Here is a 21,334-nt window from a genome sequence, read left to right as displayed (position 1 = left end):
AGCCAGATTTGCTTCAGCCCTATAAAAGGGGCCCTGTGTCAGGCCATCATTGCCTTCGCAAGGAGCCAGTTCGCTTCTGGATGTCCAGATCTTCGCTCCAGGAGACTTCTGATGTCCAATGCTTCAAGGTCCTGTGTTTCCTGTTAGAGCTCCTCTGCCTTCATCTGAGCCTTCGTTCCTGATGTGCCATGTCCAGACGTCCCATCATCCTGTGAGTTCATTCCTGAAAGCCTTGATGTTCCAGTTGTCCTGTTGTTTGTGGTTCTGTTCCTGAAATTCCTGTTGTTCCATACGCTCCGTGTTCCTGTTGCCTTGATCCTGACGCCCCTGTCTTCACTTCTGCATCCAGATCCCAGGTTCCTGGTGCCTACCTTTCCTGGCGTACCATGTCATGGTCCGTGACCAGCCCTGGAGAGGCTGTGTAGGGCGCTTCATGGTACAAGGCCTTCTCTGCTGCAGCACAAGCCTCTGGGAGACTTCTGTTCTAAAGCCTTGTTCCTGTGTCTCTTGTTCCCGGTCTATCGAGTCCCCTTGCTTCTGCTCCGTCCATGCCCAAGGCCCTGCCAGGACCAGCTCTGCTCCAGTGTGGTCCGCAACCAGCCACAGCTGGCTGTGTAGGGCATGCCCTGGTGTAGTTTTCTTCGGTATATTTGCCATGTTCCAATCTCAGCTTCCATCACCTCGTCTTGAGTCTGCTTTGAGTACAGCGTGGTCCATGACCAGCCCATGGGATGGCTGTGTAGGGCGTGTTGCGATGCAGTGCTCACCCAGTACTTTGCCTGACTCCTGAATCCCTGCTTGAACCTTTGAATGATCAGACTACCTTGAATCCTTGTCTGAATCTTCGGAGTATCCTTGAGTCCTCGCCTGAGTCCTCACCTGAGTATCCAAGTCTTCGCCTAAGTCTTCATTGTTGTTTCCATGTTCCTGCCCTCAGCCTTCGTCTGGCCTCACGCACTCGTCATTCCCAAGTGGTGTGTCCGAAAGGGCATCCGAATGGCCGGAGGGCTACTCTCGTGACCAGCATTGTGTTGGTGGTTCACAATGGTGCGTGCAGATCCAGCGGAGGCCGGGTCTAGCTTTGTTCTAGTTCTGGATTCTATTGCTTGTTTTCAATCCAGCCTTGCTCCTGTCCTGCCCATGCTCGGCAAGCCTCGCCTGCCTCAACACCTCTTAGGAGTTCCTCTGAGGTCGAGCCGTGGTCCAAGAACACACATTCTCCTCGGAAGTGGAACCACTCTCCTAGCGCTTCCTAATCCTTGCAAAAGAAAGATGGTTCAAAAGAAGACCAGCGAATAGCAAACTGGAGTAGTCTCAGTGGGAAGTGATAAGAATGTAGGGGTGTTTTGATAACATGCTCAGAAAAGAAGGCACAGGTTTTAGCAATATTATAGGATAAAAAATGACATGCTTTAGCTGTTAGCAAATTCAGAGATTGTATATCAAAATTCAAATTTTTTAGTGAATGATAATGCAATTTAATATTTGGAGGACTGACATTTGGTATAGGAAAATTTATAAAAATCTGTTCACTGAGTACCAAACTTGAATTATTTGAAGAATAAACTTGAATTGTAATAGATTCTTCTTTTTAACAAAATATGTAAGCATTTTAGAAATTAAAAAAAATATGGTCCTGTAGATTTCAGGGAAAATATATGTACTATGATTTTGGCTCTTTGTTTCCATATCCCCCCCCACCACTTAGAATTTCCCCTTTAGAGAATTCCTCTATAATATATACTCTTCGAGCTATGACTATGAATGCCTTCGATTTAAGACTAAGAATTTGCCTGCTGTTTTTTGTACTTTGAACTCTCCTATCTGTGTATATAGTTGGTTTTACTCATATTGATTTATATTTATATCTAGTTTTCACCCCCCTGTTTAATGTACTCTATTGGTTATATGTAAGGGCCCCGCCCAAAAGTTAATCTTGTTCCGCTGTTATATGTAAGGGCTCCGCCCAAATGTTTTTGTTTTTTGTAAACCGATGCGATGTGTCAACGGATGTCGGTATAAAAGAGACCTTAAATAAAACCTTAAAATAAAATAGTAGATTTTTCTTTCCTCTTTATTTTGTTGTCATTTGATAAAATAACTTCTTTTTACTCATGTTTTCATACCATTTTCTATCATTTATGCTCATTTTTTCATAGCTTGTAACATTTAGGGTCTAAATCTTCCAAAGGGAGTTGAAAGATCAGTCAGTCAGTCAGAGGTCTAAATGGAGTCCACAGTCACTAGGCAGATCAGTTTAAATCTCTTTGATGTTCAGTCATGACTCGCAACATGATCAGCTAATAGAACCCACATCAGTGGCGAAAAGCACTGGTAAACATAAATCATTTGGCTCTCAAAAAGGCAGTCAATGTTATCCAGTCCTATGATCAAATATATCCATGGCTCAACTATCCCAGCAGGATGAGTAAGCAAAAGCTATAACTCTTAAACAGGTTCTTGAATAACAGATTTTTCTCTTGACTCATAATACTAGTAGTACTTCTACTACTAGTACTACTAGTACTAGTAATACTACTACTACTACTACTACTACTACACATTTCCAAAGCACTACTCAATGTATACAATGCTATACAAACAACACACATGAGGCATTCCCTGGTTAATAGAGCTTACAGTCTAATCAAGACAAACATATAGGTCAACAGGCAATTTTTAAAATTAATGTGGCAAAGGTGAACCAACAGGTTTAAGATCTAAAAGCAGCCTCAAAAAAGTGTAATTTTAGATGGGATTTAAACAAGGTGTAAGAGGGAGCATGACGTACCAGCTCAGGAAGTCTGTTTCAAGTACATGGTGCAGTCAGGTGGAAAGCACAATGTCTGGAATTGGCAGTAGAAGTAAAGAGCATAGATAGGAATGACTTGTCTGATGAGCAAAGTGCATGATGAAGGGTGTAGAGAGAGAAGAGAGTAGTGAACTACAAGGTGAAGTCATTTGAAGGTAAGAGAAGCTCGAACTGAATGCTGGGATGGATAAAGAGCCAATGTAGTAATTTCAGAAAAAGAAGGCATTTATCAAACTATATTTTGTTTGGGAATTATGCCTAATTTTGGAAAATGCGGAGTTAAAAACAGTCATGAATTCCCAAGTCTTATTGGGCCTTGATTACTGTAATGCCCTTTATATGGAATTATGAAAAAAAGGATACACAGAATGATTTCAGAAAACAAATGGAGAGAAAACATGTGTCCTATTCTTATGGACCTTCTTTGGCTTCTTGTAATTTATCAGGTTCAATTTAGAATCCTGATTTTAGTTTTAAAGCACTGAATGGCATGAGTGCTTTTTATTTTAAAGATTTTTTATAGCCCAATAAAAGGCTTGTATTTCATAAGTGAAACCTAATATGCACACTTTTTTTTTTTTTTACAATAAGACTGATTAAAACTTGGGCTTTTCCTTGCATTGCATTTATGGAATTCTGTTCTAGTTGATGCCATATCAGAAACATGTCTTAGTTTGGCATTCTTAAAATCTGACTCTCTTACTGTTTGAATTTTTTTTAATTCTAGTTTTATCCTTTTTTTTTTTTTTTTTTTTTTACTGTTATTAGGGTTGTCTTCTTCTGATTTTTGACCATATGTTCTTATTGATGAAATAATGTTTTTAGATTTTTCTTGTTTTGATTTTAAAGGTTATTTTTTATTTTATTTGGTTTGTTTTAGATTGTTATGCATTGTTGTACTCATTCCCTGCTTGGAGCAAATCTTGTAAAAACGGGTAATAAAAATGCATACATATAAAAAAAAAAAAGGATGAAGAATAAAAGCAAAGATGTTTCTGTACAGAATGAATGGTGTGTTAGTGGAATTCCTACAGCAGCAATAACTTGAGTATCATCAAGTTATATGGGTTTAATGTGTCATTTTATTTTTGTATTAAATGAAAATAGTGCATATTGCAGTAGTCTCTTACTTACTACCTCTGGAATATTTACCATGCCCTGAATACGCCACTGGTCAGATTTATTTGAAAGGTGGACATCTAAGTACATGCAATTTGTTTGTTTTAAACTTTATTGGTCTGGATTTTTGCAAACCTGTTCTTATTGTAATGACTGTGTGCAGAATATAAAGGTGAAATAAAAAGGAAAAGATAACAATTGGCAGTTTTGTTTGTTTAGCCTTCCAGTTTGGCTGGAAGGTCAAGTTCCTTTGTCACATGCATGCAAATATCATTCTATAGGGATTGAACATATTTATAGTTTTGTCAGGATTTAACCAATTTAAAGGTTTCATAGTATCTCCTAATTTTTGGAATGGTACAAAGTCTGAGAGCCAAATATAACCTGTTAAACTGATGCTTTATTTTTTTCAGGTTTTATTTTAATGTTGCACTGATAGAAAATAGCACATTATCTGTATGGTATACATAAACAAGGATGCAATGTGAGCTTGGGGACACTAATATGTAACACTACTCAAAATAGGTACTGTAGGTACCGAAGTTCCTTCCTGAATGAAACTGCAGTGCAAGAGAGAAGAAATAGAAATGAGATATGAGGCATTTTGTCAGTAAACCAGAATCAATTTATAGCTTAATTCCACTGCATTATGCTAATGTGACGAGATGACTTGATGAACACAGGACAATATTTTTCTTTAGTCCTATTTATCTCCTACCTCACAGCATTATTAGGTGTGTTGTCCTATTGTGTAATTCAAACTTCATGGGGTACCGTAGGCAAAGGAGGTTTTTTTTTGCCCTAATGTGCTTTCAGTTTAAAAATAGGTAAGTGTGATTGTCTGAAGGGTGTGATGGGAGATCATAGAAGAAAGGGCCAGTTCCATTCACAATAAGGAATGCCTTCCTGAATAAGTGTCTTCCAAAGGGACTTGCAGGTACAGAGAGAGAGGGTCCTTCCTGACTCAAGTGGTCTAGTTTTAACATGCAAAGGCCAGGCTAATTTTCACTTTACTATAATTATATAATGTAAACTAGCTGGAGGGAAAAACATGGGCAAGTGTACACGCGTGCATGCTGCTGTGGGTCTCTCCCACTGTTTGTTTGAATCTCACAGTGGCACAATGGAGTTTCTGGTGATGATACCGGATGGAGTTTCAGGTGATGATCCAGAGTGGAATCTTCTGTGGACCTTGCTGCCTTTTCCAGGGATAAACACAAGGAGGGGCCCCTACCACATCCTCTGCAAGCTGATATCTCTTCTGTACTATATCTCTTAAAGGATAGGTAAACCCACGTAGTCTATGGAACTCATTGAGGTTGGGAGATGCAAGAAAAAAAAAATTAAGCTGCTCCAGGTAGGTTGAAAAATGTCATGGAACTACTGTCTTTCTACAAGACCTAACAATTTTAAGAAAACAAAGAATTTTATATAACTCTCCAGTTGAATGGGAAATACTCTCATTTGGGAAACAGGTAAAATAAGACTGTATATAATCCAACATTAATACAGAAACATGTTGTTAACACTTTTCTTCATTCCTTTCTCTACACAGATTCAGCAGAAAAATGTTCCTTCTACAGGTAAGTTTTTCTTAGTATACCTTTTACATATTTAAATATGTTTGCTGTATAGGCTTTCACGCTTTGATATTCTTTTCTTACAGGTTCAGATATTCTTAAAGGTAAATCATAGAAACCAAGTACAACATTTGTTCTGGTACTCTTATGCTTTCTGATTTTAATTCCTGTTCTTTGCATTGTAGGTTTGCCAGAAGCAAACATCAACATCAGAAAAATTCTTACAACTGTTATTTTTTTGGTGCAGAGTGGTTGTGACACACAGTTCTTTCTTGAAAAATTCTTTCACATTGTATTCCAGGCCCTCTGATCCCTCCACCAGACAAATCAAGCATGGTTCAGTGTGTTTCCCAAATTGACCTAGAGTCTTATAATTGAAATGTTAACATAGTTCTGTTTCTCTAATATTTGGATCAAAATAATTATATAACTCTGTGTGTTATATTATGTTGCAGAGAAGATTTGCATGTGACTGAGTCTTTCTTTTGGAAAAGAAAACTGTGTGTGTCTCTAATGCTGATTTCTTACTGCATCCGGTCTCATTGATGAGCACTGCACTCCGTCACTCACTGGTGCACAAAACTTCTCTGTAACTTTAGGAATTTATAGTCACATACACAATACTGATTCTCATACAGCTTCTAGTCTTCGATAAATCTGGTTTCTCCACACAGTAAAACTGTGAAAAAGAGTACAAATTAATCCCACATTCTCAGTATCACACAGTAGCCATATTTTTTTCTCAAGTATTTAGACAGCCACAGTACAATTGTTCTTATGCATCACACATGAATGATTTATTTTGTCACATGCTACACAGGCTTTATTCTTTCCAGTCATTCTCTAGGCTCCTCGGTCCCAACAAATTAACTTCTGTGACAACTTTCTTCCTGGGATCTCTCTGTAATAGTTTTGAAACTGTCACTCTGTAACTTCTCCCTCCAAAATAGTTTTGAAACTGTCACTCTCTGTAACTTCTCCCTCCAAAAAAACATATATTTTTTGGAGGGAAAAATTTATATATTTCCCATGCTTGGGATTCTCACTTTTATTTTGCCCTTTCACAGCCTGTTTACCCTGCTTTTTATCACAGATCTCTTTATCTCTGAGAGGCTTGACTCAAGGCACTTGTTTCTCAGCAAACATATGCCTTTCTCACATATTAACTTGTCTTTTTAGCTCTTGGTTTTATATATTCTCTGCTTTCCAAAGTTTGTTTCCTCTGTATTCACCAGGTTATTTTCCCTCAGCGGGTCTTAGAAGCTTGTCACATGGGCTGCTACTGTCTCTCTCCGGAGCCCACTGTACACCAACACCCCCAACCTTTGTCTTCTAGGCTCCCAGAACAAACTCCATGCTGCTGTATTTCCTCAGAACCCTGTGGCTGCAAAGTAAAACATTTTAATTTCCCATAGGGAGCCATTTCACAGTGAGACCAGCTGGCTGCTGCTAATGTCCCCTGTAGCCTCATGAAAAAAAACTGGAGCTGCTGAATCATAGTCAAGAGATTGCTACAACTGTCAGTGTTCTCTGACTGGCATAGTACATTGCAATTCTGTTCCATTTAAAGAGTTTAACCCCTGATTGCAACGATATATAATAGGGTTTTTCAAATTTCCCATGCTTTTATTATATTGGGAAGCCTAATACTGTATTTGAGTTAACACAGATTCATCTATGCCCACCAAAATCTTCCACATATACACCCATGTGTGTGTATATGTGTGTGTATATATATGAATATATGTACGTATATATAGGAAAATGGGTTCCTATTAGGTGAAGGTTGTCACTAGAGATGTGCTAATATTTATAAAAGGTATTTGTGCTAATTTGACAACCTCATTCAAAATTTGCTCATTTATAGATGATAAGGAAAGAGAAAGTTGTGAGGCCTTCATTCATTGCCCATGGTGGCCCATTATTGCCACTGCTGCTCCATGTCTGCATTCTGTAATCTTGTATCATCCTGGTCTTCTGGCAGAATGAAGTTGCAGATGCATCTCAGGCTATGAAAACCTTGAGCAAGCTCTTCTCTCCTGAACTCTGTGGCAGCCTCACTTGTTCTATGTGAATATCTTCTGTTTAAAGAAGAATCATAGAAGGCAGAAGGGTGCTCAGCATCATCTACTGTTAACCCTCTGTGCTGCTGAGGGAGGAAGGGGCAGAAAGGAGGAGTCTAAGAGGAAGAAAAAGAGATGGGTGGAAAAGAGGGTAAGAGAAGGGGAGGCAACATTGATGGAGGGAGGAATGCAAGGAGAAGAAAGAGATGGGAGAAGAATAGAAGTAATGGCAGGAGAAAGGGAAGGAGCTGTGGAAGGCAGGAAAAGGGGGCTCTGGAAAGAGTGAAGATATATGGAAGGGAAAGGGAAGAGAGGAATATGGAGGAAGGTGAAGGCAAACAAATGGAAGAGAATGGAAGACTAGATGTTTGTGGGGAATGAAAGGAGAGTTGGAAGGGGGCTTTGGAGGATACAGGATGGTTACAAAATCTCCCATCATTGACTAAGCATCTTGGCAACTATAATTGGACTAGGGTGAAAGAAAAACTAGACTGAAGTAAGGGAGATATTGGAGAGACATGGAGGAGGAGCAACAGAGATCAGCTTACTGAGATGGCGGAAAGACAGCCATGGAAAAAAGATTGACGAACAGAAAGTAAGACTGGAAATGAGAAAGGTTAGAAAAGATCTGAGGAGAATGAGAGAAAGAGAGAGAGGATGTGGAAAAGAAGGAATAAATAAGATAGATAAATCCAGGGATACAAAATTTGAGAGAGGGCTTATTTTAATTTGTTTTAGATCTAACAGGTTCTTCCTCCTTCTCTTCCTCCTCCTCCTTTGGGTCTAGAGCTCAATTGGAGCCCGTGCTGGGATCCTGGCACCATGAGCCTTCATTGCAACTACTTGGGGATTCCCCCCCCCCCCCCCCCCCATTTTATAATCGACTACCACCTCCTTCACCCCGAATGTACCAAGTCTGGTCATTTCAAAAACAGTCTTCCATTAAGGGTTTGGCGCCTAAGAAACTGTTATACTTTGGTTACAAATCATTTCATAGTGTGATTGATTGACTGTATGTATTGCAATTACAGTGCGCATTTCCTTGATCTTAGAGTTTACTGGTATATATTTTTTTTTTACTTGAGTTGTGCTTTTAGTCGTCTGCTGCTGTTCTCTTATACCTGTTTATCTAGATATATTTAAAGATAGAATGTTTATATTTCTGTCTTTATTCTCCCTTTGGTTGCTTTTGTAGGTCTTCTGATTTACTCTCCTAAATAACTAAACACATTTCCTTTAGTGAGAGAGAGAAAAAAGAAAGATGACTCTGCTTTCCTTTCTTAATATCTGCCAGACAGAATTTTTTTTTTTTAATAAAGCTTGTTGAGACTGAAGAAAGAGAGAGACTTTGTATTCATTTGAGCCCAAATTTTCAAACTGGCATGTGCACAAATACTGGCACTTATGCGTGTGCTGTGCACATTTTCTAAAGGAGGTGGCTGGGACAGCGGCCATTAGCTGCTGTTCCAGGGAAGCACGTGCCGGCAGCCGGCCGGTGCACAGAGATTACTGCTGCTCCAGAGGAGCAGTAGGTAATAAAATAAAAAATTTAGTGAAAGGTAGCTTAGGTTTAGGGGGTGGAGAGGAGAAGGGAAGAGGGAGGAAGTTTAGGTAGGGAAGTTCCCTCCCAGCTCCTAGTCCACTCCTTAACTGGAGCGGACTGGGAGGGAGCTGGGGAAGGCCCGATTGAGTTGCTACTTGTATTTAACGAAAATTTGCCCCCCCCCCCCATACACATGTGCCGCCTGCACATGTGCTTGTGGATTTTAAAATCCAGCGCGCGTGGCCAGCTGATTTTTAAAATCTGGCTGCGTGCTTTTTTTGAAATCAACCCCATATTATTATTATTATTATTAATTTTTTTTTTTACTGGTCTTAATTTAGCTAACGAGAGAACAGAATCAGTAGCAAGATTTGTAGCTCAGATATAAAGAATGTTGAAATGAACGTTAGAGAATAAGGAGCTATGTTAAGCAGACTAAAACTCCAAACTTCACAAGATTTCTTTTTTCTAAGTTGTCTTTCCTTCATTATTAACATCAAATGAGTTCTGTTGCTGACAGGCTGTGTGGTTGTTAGGCAGCTCTCTACCCTTGTTTTTCTTCACAGCCATGAAATTTTTGGTCTAACTGCATTAGCTAAAATTTTCTTTTACGCTTGTCTGACTTGCTCACCCTGAGATTAGGTGGGATGCAATGGGACAAGGAAATTGTCGTTTTTTTTTCCTGATATTTATGTTAGTGCCACAAATCACCATACAGGCAGTAATGGTGACTTTCATGGGGTGAGGCATCATCTACAAGGTAAGGTGAAGGAAACAGGAAGTGACCTACTGTGTTGGTGACACCTGGTTTACATTTAAGGAGTCTCATTCGTCCCAGAAAAACTGCATAATCCCTTGCCTTCTCCTAGAATTTCGTCTCCTTTTCCTGCTTTCCCTCCCTACCGCAGTCTTCCGCTTTCCCTCCATAGCTTCTCATACCCGTTTCAGTCAGCTTATGCTCATTTTCCTCCAGCTTCTGTACCAGGCCTCAACTATTCCTCCCATGAGTGGTGCAGTATCCTAGTTCTTCCCCCCACCCCCACCCTTTCTTTACTTTTTCTTTCCATTCAACCCTTTCTTTTTTCATTCCCCTCTTTCGCTTCCATTCCTCCCCTTTGGTTTTCATTCACTCCTCCCCACCCGCATCTCTCTTAGGCTGCTGCTTAGTACTGAATCATAGACAGAACATGAGTGGGCTGCCAGAGGGAGTAACAGGACAGGTATCACCGATATACAATCACTGGGACTCCCTCCCTCAGAAGCCTGGCTTGGGAACTCAAACCCCTGCGTTTCATATGGCGCTTGCCATGGGACCAGGCCCTTGCTTGATGGAAAGTGGCAGGATAATCCATTTATGTTTCTTCCATTTGTCTAAACTGTGCTGTATTACAGAGAAAGATAACAAAGAGCCTGTGAATGGAATGCAGTCACTGTAAAGGTTCAAATAACCAATGTAATTATGTTTATGTGGAAATCAGGAAGAATGATGGGGGACGATCGCCCTATAGAACTTATTCCATAAGCATATTGTGACCAGTGCCTGTGTGCGAAAACGTTGATCTGTTAGCGTTTGGCCCTATACACGCTGAATTGTATTTAAATGAACCGTGACAAAGAAAAGCAGCAATCTAGAGAATGTAGACACAAAAGTGTGTACATTTGTAATGGGATCATTTGATATTGGAAGAAGCTTATTTCTCACGACTTGTTTGGATGAGTGTGGGCCATCAGGTATGTGTGGTGGAAAAGATTGATATGTCTGTCATTTTATGTCTTCCATTTTGAATTTCTCGAGGTTCGCTAGGATCCTCTGATGCATTAGGGCTTGGGGAAGTGTTGTGTGTTTATTGCTGGAATCTCTTTATCAGTGAACTATCAGTGCTAAGGTAGAAAGAAAGCAATGAATCTGTTTTCAGCTGTACATTTATCTTGCAGTGCCTTATACCTTTGGTAACAGTTATTTAAAGGTTTATGAGAACGGATATTTTTTTTCCTCTGTGGCCACCATGCATGAAATTATTAACAAACATCATTGTATGAAAGGAAAGATTGTGAATGTGGCCAGCACTTGTAGGCCACCCAAAAAATTGTTGAGTGAATCCCTGAGCTGGCCTTACTATGAGAGCCATTTGACTGTGGAAACTTCTATGAATTTGAGATAAAAGTATAGAATGTTGAAACACTAAGTAGATATCTTAAATACCTTTCCTGAATTTATTTTTCCCTTCATCTAATTTCCATTATCTACTGCCCCCACTTTTTGTATCATTATTTGTTACTTTGCAGTTGCTGTGAGAGACAGGATGATTGATTGGCACTTAAATCTCAGTTCATCTTTCCTTTTTAAAGAGAAGGTCCAAAGATCAAGAATCACGTTTTTAGGTTCTCTCAGGAACTTGCATGCTTATTTCATTTGAAATCATATAAGTGTACTCAACCTTTACGTATGGTAGCAATTTTTGTCATCTTTGTGATTTTTAAATGAAATAACAGGATAAAAATGTTACTTTTATTTTAAAAATTCTGAGATTAAAAGCAGCTACTCATAGAGGCTGGAAAGGCAACTTCTGACTCCTGAGCTACAGGTTGAATATTACTGTTTAATAGCATTTTTTTTAACATATAGCATAAACAGCACAAAAATGGAAACAATTGAGTGAAAATGTTGAGTAAGATTGACTTTTATATGTTTGTTTTCACACCTTAGAGGCATTCTGACACGTACACTTCCATTTTTCTTTTCTGTTGCAACCTACTTTTGTTTATTCATAGTTTAAAAAAAAAAATGAGGTAGATAAAACCTATCAGGTAAAATAAGTGACTATGATTGCAGAATATACAGAGATAAAACTTACTATGGTTGTTCTTAAAACAGAGTATGGTTCTACTTTAAAATGTCTGAGAGGAATTTTGCATCCATGTGCATTATGCTGATAGAATGCGTCAATGCAAAAAATAAATAAATAAATAAAAACATTTGTTGCTTGATGTATTAAGAAATAATGCAATAGGCAATAATCCTATCCTCTTTAAGCAGAAAAATATGGTGAATTACCTCTTCTAATAGTACAGGATATATAAGTAAAATTTAGGAACGCATACCATAAGTTAAATAAATTGGTAAAGGTTCTAAGTATTTTCAGAATTTATTTATTTATTTATTTATTTATTTATTTATTTATTTATTTATTTATTTAAAGAGCCTTCTATACCGATGTTAGTTGAAACATCACATCGGTTTACATCGAACAATAGCAACTGAAATTACAAAAAACAGGGGAAGGGTAGGGGGTACAAAGAACCAAAAGGAGAGCAGTGAAGCATAGGAACAATTAAACAAGTGAACTATAATGTCTTAAGAACAAAATCATAGTCAATGAGGTTTAATTGATTGGAACATTTTCAGTAATTTGTTCTGTATTTCTGTGGAAAGAAAGTTTGTGGAAAGAGACTTGTGGACTGTTAGGCCAGTGCAGTTACAAGAAAGTTGAGCTAAAAGAATAACAATACTTATTTCTAGCAAACTCTAATGGTGTTTCTGATTTATTTCTTTGCTTTTATACTCATTGTACACTCCAAAATGCCAGTCAGATTTTTTTTTGTATCAATTGAGGATCTTCTGTTTTAAACGTGCAATATTAATTTCAAACCAAGGATTCTACCTCTGATCTAAAGCAGCAGCAGCTCCCCGGCTAAGTTAGTAGGCAAACCCTGCCTGCTTTAGCCATCTTGCTCATATCCATCCTCTTATTTACTGCACTGTTATTAAGTATCTATAAATCCATATCATATCTATCTATACTTCTCTCTCTGTATATGTGTCTATGGGTTTACATCTACATCTATAGATCTGACTCTATCTATGGATTTATCTCACTTTCTTTATATAGAGAGAGGCTCATTATGCAGCAAAACAAGTACAAAGGTTGCTAGCCACAATCAAAACTATTCTTAGCTTAACATTATATGACTAGATTACCTTTCTGAGATCCTGGTAACTCTCAGGACTGAGTAGGTCATTTACAGGTTCTGTACCTTTGCGTTGAGAGTCTGAGCTCCAGGGGGCAAAGCCCAGCTGGCAGCAAGGTCAGGATAAGGTGTCTAGGTAGAAGCAGAGTCAGGATTTATTTATTTATTTATTTATTTATTTATTTATTTAAAAACTTTTTTATACCGGCATTCGTAGGACACATCATGTCTGTTTACAAATAACTGAGAAAGGAAAGGAAATTACAATGAACAGGGGAGGGGTTAACTGGGTGATATACAAAGTAGAGGAGAGGAGAGTCAAACAGGCAGCGTTACAAAAGAACCAGTATACAAGGTTAATTGGCATGTGCACTTGGGATATTTAGTATATGAAACTTATTTACAGTAGGACATGGGCAGGAGTATCAGATCATGGGATCTGATACTCCTGGCAGGAGTATCAGGACATGGGATCATGGCAGGAGTATCAGGACATGGGATCAGGGATCCCATGGGATCATGGCAGGAGTATCAGGACATGGATCCCATGGGATCCATGTCCTGATACTCAGGGATCCCATGGGAGCATGGCAGGAGTATCAGGACATGGGATCAGGAGTATCAGACATAGGCAACTATAGGGTCAGACATTCCAGGCAGCTTTTGATACTCTAGATTAGTTACTAGTATTGCACATTTTGTATGATCTAGAAGTTAAGGATCTTCCTCTTTTGTGATGAAAGTCTTATTTAAGTGATCATACCACAGAAAGTAGTTCCTGGAGATGCTGCATATTTTTTTTCAGTAGGATTTAAAATGTGAGATTCCTCAGGTTCTTATTCAATATTGGTAGCTCGTTATCCAATGCCATGCTGGGAAATCACTTTATCATATATTTGCCAGTGACATACAGTTGTACATAGAAGTAAAGAATGATTTTTCAGAAGTCATTTAGAGGTTAAATAACTGCTTATCTGATATTGTGCATTGGCTGAAGATCCATAAATTGAAATTGAATCCTGCTAAAACAGAGGTCCTGAATATATGTGGGAGTCAGTCATTCGAAATGCATGTAGGAAAGATAACTATTGATGGTTTGCTGGTTTAGTTCAAGGATAATGTTAAAAGTTTAGGAGCATTGTTGGGTTTATCCCTTTTTTTCAAACCTCAGGTTCAAACTGTGGCTAAATTAGCATTTTTAAATCTTTCTAAAATCAGGCATATTAGTTATTGTTTGGAGAAGGAAGCTTTAGAATCAGTAATTTATGCATTAGTTCATTCTTGCTTAATTTATTTACTTAATTTAGATTTATATTCTAATTTTCGGCACATCTCCCTATCCCGAGAGGGCTTACAATCTAAACCCTTGATGCATCAAGCTCTAATGTTTATTCACGGAAGGGGTACCACTAGCATGGGGGGGGGGGGGCTCACTGTGATAGTGGGACCCCCTCCCCTAAAAAAAAATCATTGTTCTAAGGTACGTTCTTTTGTCTTGCAACCAAACACCATGGGGAAAAAGAACAGGCCTAATGGGCCTTTAATGCAATGGGGTCCTAACCTCAAGCAACCGCCATTGCCTTGAAGGGCCACTGGCCCCTCACAAAAAAGGTGTGCCAAAATGAAGAAGCTGAAGTTGGGGGGCCCCCCCTTAAAAGACAGTGGCATGCCAAAATGGGAAAGTTGAGAGGCCACAAGTCCCCCAAAAGTTAAAAAAAAATGCAAAAAAGAGCTCACTCGTTGAGTCTTACCCCCAAGTCACTAATAGAGTGCCAACCCCTGGCCCCCCATTCCAATGCCCGGAACTTGCCCCATTCACATTGCTGGCGCAAGGTCAGGTCAGCGCCACACATCCCTCTCACCTAAAAAAATCCTGGGACCAATATATCCCTGGCCTTACTTACTCTGTCCAGAGGGGATCCGTTGGCAAGGCAAGGGCTGAAGTCTTGGCCTTGCGTAGGGTGAGGCCACAATAGGTCACCAAGACTTTGGCCTAGGATCTACACAAGGCAGAGGCTTAGAGGCCTAAGCTGGAAGCTGGGTCTCTATGCCTGAGCTTTGCCCTGACTACACTAGAGCCCAGGCCTAATACTGTGACCTGGGCTTGGACCTTACCTAGGCTAGGGCCCGGGCCTAGGTCCAGCCAGGAAGCAGAGTCATAATTCCTGATGTCTGTCTTCTGTGTTCTGCACATCCTTGCCAGCAGATGGTGACATTTTGATAAACTGCAGCTAATTGAACTACCCTACATCAAAATGGTGAGCTTCACTGGGGAGGATTTGCTGGAGTTAACTTTGGCAAGACACCAGTGAATAGAATCAATTCAAGAAAACAGAAGAAGAAAGAATGTATCCAGTGGAACTCCGAGGCCTGGGCCATGGTCCAGGCCTCAGCATCAGGTTGAGGCCCTGGCATGGGCGCTGTCTTAGGTCAAGGCCCAGGTGTCAGAACCTGGCCTCTGTGCTGTGCTCTGGCATTAGTCCGGGACTGGGCCAAGGCCCAAGTGTCGATCCTGGTCCTAGGCTTTGGCCTAGACTGAGGCCCAGACATTGAGATTTGGCCTCCAGGATGGGCTCCAGTATCGGACCTGGGTCCAGCCTGAGGTACCAGTGACAGGACCTGGCCTCTGGGCTACACAACAGAATTGGGCCTGAGCCCAGGACCCATCATCCAGGCTGATGCCCAGGCATTGGGATCTGGCCTCCAGATCAGGTTCTGTCATCGAGCCTGGGCCAAGGCCAAAGCATCGGGACCTAGCCTGGCCACAGCTATGGATGCCCAACATATCAGATAAGTGGAGAAAAATTTGTCAGGTGGCCCTGCCCTTGCTTATGTCACAATGAAGGGCCTGGCATCATGCTGTGGCTTAAGCTGTGCCCCCTGCTTTGTACCTTGGCCAATGCCCTAGGCGAGGCCCCAGTTTTGGGCCTAGGTGTAGGCCAACCAGAAATTTTAACTGAATTAAACAAATAAGATTTGTTTAAATTGGGGAGCTCTCAATTTGTTTTGGGGCCTCTTGAATAAAACAAATTGATCCTTATTTGTTACGTTTTGCAAATTTGGTTAAAACAATGCACATCGTAATTTGCAGTCTACTAAAGGGCATTGTCTCTTCTCCCATGACTTTTTAATTTCCTAAGGAGACTTTGGGGAATTTGCCAAAAGCCTTCTGAAAATCCAAATACCATCCAGTGCTCCTACCATGTGACAGGGGCCGGCCAATGGCATGGATACCCTGTCACATACTAAGGGCAAAGGGCCATCGGCGCCATTTTGTTTACTGGCAGCTGATGGCCCGAGAGTGGGAGAATGCTCCTGGGACCCCCACTGGACCACCAGGTATTTAAAAATTTTGGGGGGTTTGAAGGGTGGGGGATACTAAAGAACTAATTTTAAAGGGTCGGGCTGTGTCTTTGTGTTACTTTTAAGTGCCCTTTCTTCCCCCCCCCCCCCCCCCATAACGATAAGAGAACCCACAAAATTAATCATGGGGTTTCCTATCACTATCCTACCAATATCTGATGAGATTGAAAATATTATCCGATAAATGATTCACATCCCTACTGCATATAGGGAAAAATAACCCTTGCTGTAGTTATACGATGTTACATTCCATATTAGGAGCTACCACCCAGGAAAAAGATCTAGGCATCATAGTGCATAATACTTTGACATTGTCGGCTCAATGTGCTGCAGCAGTCAAAAAAGCAAATAGAATGTTAAGAATTATTAGGAAGGGAATGGTTAATAGAATGCAAAATGTCATAATGCCTCTGTATCGCTCCATGGTGAGACCGCACCTTGAATACTGTGTACAATTCTGGTCACCGCATCTCAAAAAAGATATAGTTGCGATGGAGAAGGTACAGAGAAGGGCAACCAAAATGATAAAGGGGATGGAACAGCTCCCATATGAGGAAAGGCAGACGAGGTTAGGGCTGTTCAGCTTGGAGAAGAGACGGCTGAGGGGGGATATGATAGAGGTCTTTAAGATCATGAGAGATCTTGAACGAGTAGATGTGAATCGGTTATTTTCACTTTCGAATAATAGAAGGACTAGGGGGCATGAAATTAGCAAGTAGCACATTTAAGACTAATTGGAGAAAATTCTTTTTCATTCAACGCACAACAAAGCTCTGGAATTTGTTGTCAGAGGATGTGGTTGGTGCAGTTAGTGTAGCTGGGTTCAAAAAAGCTTTGGATAAGTTCTTGTAGGAGAAGTCCATTAACGGCTATTAATCAATTTTACTTAGGGAATAGCCACTGCTATTAATTGCATTAGTAGCATGGGATCTTCTTAGTGTTTGGGTAATTGCCAGGTTCTTGTGGACTGGTTTTGGCCTCTGTTGGAAACAGGATGCTGGGCTTGATTGACCCTTGGTCTGATCCAGCATGGCAATTTCTTATGTTCTTATGTTCAGAGCTAGTTGAATAAGTTCTTTGGCTAAGTCTGGATGTGCCTCAGTAGAGTTAATGTTATCTAGGTACCTGTCCCTGGAAAATATAATCAACTAAGGGGCAGATTTTCAAAGGGTTATGTGCGTAACCCCCGAAAAGCTGACCCTTCCACCCCCTGCGCGCGCCGAGCCTATCTTGCATAGGCTTGGCGGCGCGCGCAAGTCCCGTGGCTTTCCTCGGGGGGGGGGCATGTTGGGGGCATGTTGCGGCTGGCGCTTCATTGGGGGGGTATTCTGGGGGCGTGGCCGCGCACTCCGAACCAGCCCCTGGACCGGAACATGGCGAGCTGGCAGCTGGCCAGCACGTGCAAGTTACACCTGCCTCAGGCAGGCATAACTTGTAAAATAAAGGTAAGTGGAGAATGGTTAGGGCTGGGGGTTGGTTAGATAGGGGAAGGGAGTGGAAGGTGGTGGGGGCAGGAGGGAATGGAGGATGGTTGCACGGCTCAGCGTGCGCAGTCTGCCGATTTTGCGCAGCCTTGTGCGCGCCGACCCTGTATTTTATAACATGCGTGCGGCAGCGTGCGCATGTTATAAAATCAGGAGTAGATTTGTTCGCGCCGGGTTGCGTGAACAAATCTACTCCCGCGCACACCTTTTAAAATCTACCACTAAGTGCCAACCCCAAAAATCCCACTGCAGGTCTGTAGGCCTGATCCCCTACCAATGCCACTAAAGTAATAGAATTAATATGGTCCATAGAACCCTCTGCATGAGCCCTCCACCCCCCAAAAAAATAAGATTTAGCATGTTGAAAGGAGCTTCTTCCTCTAACCTTCCCCCACACTGAATTCTGAATTAATTCATGCTCTCCTACCAGCTAGGTGGCCCGGAAACCTCCTGCCCCACCCGCCACCCTCCAAAACTCTCAGGCCGTTGGGAACATGGTAGGATTGTCAAACTCCAGGCAGCCTGGAGGTTTTGAGGGGTAACTATTGGATTTTAAAGTTATCCAGGTAGGTATACCTGGATAAATTATTCAGTGGGGTGTTTATCTCATTAAATATCCTGAACAACTTAACTTGCTAATGCAGCCTACATTCAACTCCTTTTTGTGGACTATCACGTGCCTCCACTCATCCCCTCACCCACATGCACCAGCAGAAACGGACCTTATGAGCACATTCACATATATGCCCACAACCCCATTTCACACTACTCAACCTGTGCACCAATGCCTGCTAAACAAAATGTCAGGTTGGGATATTTATCCTGTCAGGACGTTCAAAAGCATGCCTTCTGTGTGGTTACCTGCATAGGGCTGGGGAAGGGGATAGCTAGGGCTTAGCTATCCCCTTCCCCTTCTGGCCCTAAGCTAGGGCCCTAAGCCCTAGCTTAGGGCCAGACCCTAAGCTAGGGCTTAGCTTAGGGTCTGGCTGAAAAGAGGATGGGAAGAGACTTCTGGGGTGAGGGAGGGGGCCGGAATGTGGTGCTCTCAGACTGGGCAGGGAGGGAAAGAGAGCACTACGCTCAGCCTGTGGATGTAAACCGCTGAGCGCCTCCAGGCTGATATTCTCTCCATTAAATTCTCAACAGGTATCAGATAATTTCTTCATGTAATAGTACAATTTCTTATCCTTGGGCCTTAAAGCTCTTCCTTAACAACTAGAAGGATGGTTACTTCCTAGAGATACATACTTTGTGGATAACAGAATGTTTAACATTCAAATATGATACTGTTGTACCAGAATTATAAGAGATTTGGGAAATTTCAAGAAATCTGGAAACCTGTAGATCATTATTTATCTCAGGTGTTATAGTTGCATTATTAGATAAAGAATGTTTTATATAGCATGGTGGTAGTAACCTTTCATACAAGTTAATGTTATTTTCATGGAATGGTTAATTGTTTTTAAAAGTCTTTTGAATTCAATACATTAACACAAATGTACAGTATTCTTAGTCCCACAAAAAGGTATGAACTACAACTTGTTTATTGCTTTTTTATTCCCTATAATATACTAGTTTATGCTTAAAAAATAACATTTTGAGTAGGAGGACTTTTTCCAGGCAAGACTAGTAAATATAGGCCTCGTCTTCCTAGCCCGGTTTCAATGTGCTTCAAGCCAATGCAGAAAAATGTCATCTGATATTCTTCCAGCATAATAGAGTTCATTTTAAAATTTCTGTTGCACTGAGCACACTACTATTTCTTATTTCTTTATAAGTGCTAACGGTTTCTTTTATTTAATAGTAGTCTATTTTCTTTTTGCAGAAAGATTTCAGGATTTACTACTTTCACATTCTAATCAAGGCACAGAGATTCTACCTATTCAAAGGCAAAGACGTTACCCCACGTAAGTTAAACAGCGTTGCTGACAGTTGTTCTGTGAGTCTTCATGCTGTGTGTTTGTGAAGGAGGCAGACGTGTCCATAACGCTGACAAAGCTTTCAGCTTGTGTTTCCGAAGCAGACCTGTCTGGGAGCATCTCTTCAGAATTAGGGTTGTGATTCTTATGATTCATTCAGGGAGAGAGTGCTGAACCTTAGTGCCACCCGGCTGTCATGGAGGGAGTCCGTGCCAGAGTGGAGATAAAGCTGCATGGATCAGTGTCTACTGGAGCTTCATTTCACTTGACACTGTGTATCGACATAGGCAGATGTTTTGTCAGGCTTATCTGCTCTTGTCTCCTAGGAGTCCATCGTATAAGTTGACAGATTCATTTGGATTTTTAACAAGCAGGTCTACAAGAAATTGTGAAGTGCTATAAACCATTTTGCCACCCTCTTTAAAAAATGTATATGGGGAGACAATTTACTGAAAATATTCAATATCACAGTGTTCTGCACTGTTAGGATCTTCCCTTTCCATAACATTCAAGCGGATATATGGTGCCTTCAAAATTTGGCACCCTAGGCAGATGCCTATGCCTAAATCTGGGCCTCATAATATTGCTGCAGTTGGGTATTGCAGTCTACAAAAATGATCACTATCTCTGTCTTTGCAGCATTTAATGCAAATGACTGTACTTTCCTCTCTAGTCTATTTGCACACGCGCGTGCGCACACACACTCTTCAACCTGATTTTTCATTTTTAAATATTTATATTGTTATATAGGTCTTATTTACTGAGAAATGTTTTTTTAAATGTTTATAACATAATTTTATCACAATGGGATTATTCAAAATTGTCGGATATGTTAATTTTTTTTTTTTTTTAGAAAATGACAGTTATGATCAGTGTGGGATTTTTTGACCCAGAAGTATCCTCCTGCTCCTTTAGGCTTATAAGCTCATTTGAGGCTGGGATCCAGCACCATGAGCCTTCATGCGGTACTATTTGGAAACATTTTACCTATTTTATTTACTCTCCCAACTTACCTTGCCCAGTTATTACGGAGACAGTCCTTGGTTGGAGACCATGCAGTAACAGGGATCCTTCCAGAATCCTGCGGTCATGGACCTTAACTATAGCCACTAGATGTCACGCTCCAGCCACAGCAGCCGAGAAGAGGCAGACCTGAGCATGCGCTCAAACTCATGTCCTCTGCAGGGCAGTACACAGCTGACCCCATGGTCAGTGTTTCATAAATGATGTGTGCAGCTGGTGAAGGTCTCCAGAAGGAGTTTAAGGCTTATTGTGAACTCAAGCACCACGTGGGTGTCTCTTTAATCTCAAGGTTTTCATCATTCTGTGACATCCTTCTAGTGTTTCAAATAAAAAGCAAGAGGCAAATTTGCATGTGTGCTCTTTTTTCAAGGAAGCGATATTAGTCCTAGGTGTATCTGGGTCATATATTCCATCAAGTTCATCATGACACCCTTAGTGTTCTTTGGCGCCCATTAGCAG

The 21,334-nt window shown here is 40.8% G+C and overlaps 1 protein-coding gene across 2 annotated transcripts in view; it reads left to right on the top strand.

The window, feature by feature from the left end:
* Positions 1 to 21,334, top strand: part of NOX4 (NADPH oxidase 4) — a 318,054-nt gene that overhangs the window by 157,822 nt on the left and 138,898 nt on the right. For both annotated transcript variants that reach the window (XM_029602293.1, XM_029602294.1), the window contains exon 13: positions 19,759 to 19,840. In XM_029602293.1, the coding sequence (XP_029458153.1) occupies positions 19,759 to 19,840 (82 nt within the window). The remainder of the gene's footprint in view (positions 1 to 19,758; positions 19,841 to 21,334) is intronic.

Source organism: Rhinatrema bivittatum, chromosome 5, assembly GCF_901001135.1.
Source record: "Rhinatrema bivittatum chromosome 5, aRhiBiv1.1, whole genome shotgun sequence".
Taxonomy (NCBI): Eukaryota; Metazoa; Chordata; class Amphibia; order Gymnophiona; family Rhinatrematidae; genus Rhinatrema; species Rhinatrema bivittatum.
The sequence above is the reverse complement of the archived record's forward strand: the minus strand, read 5'-3'. Positions and strand labels throughout refer to the sequence as shown.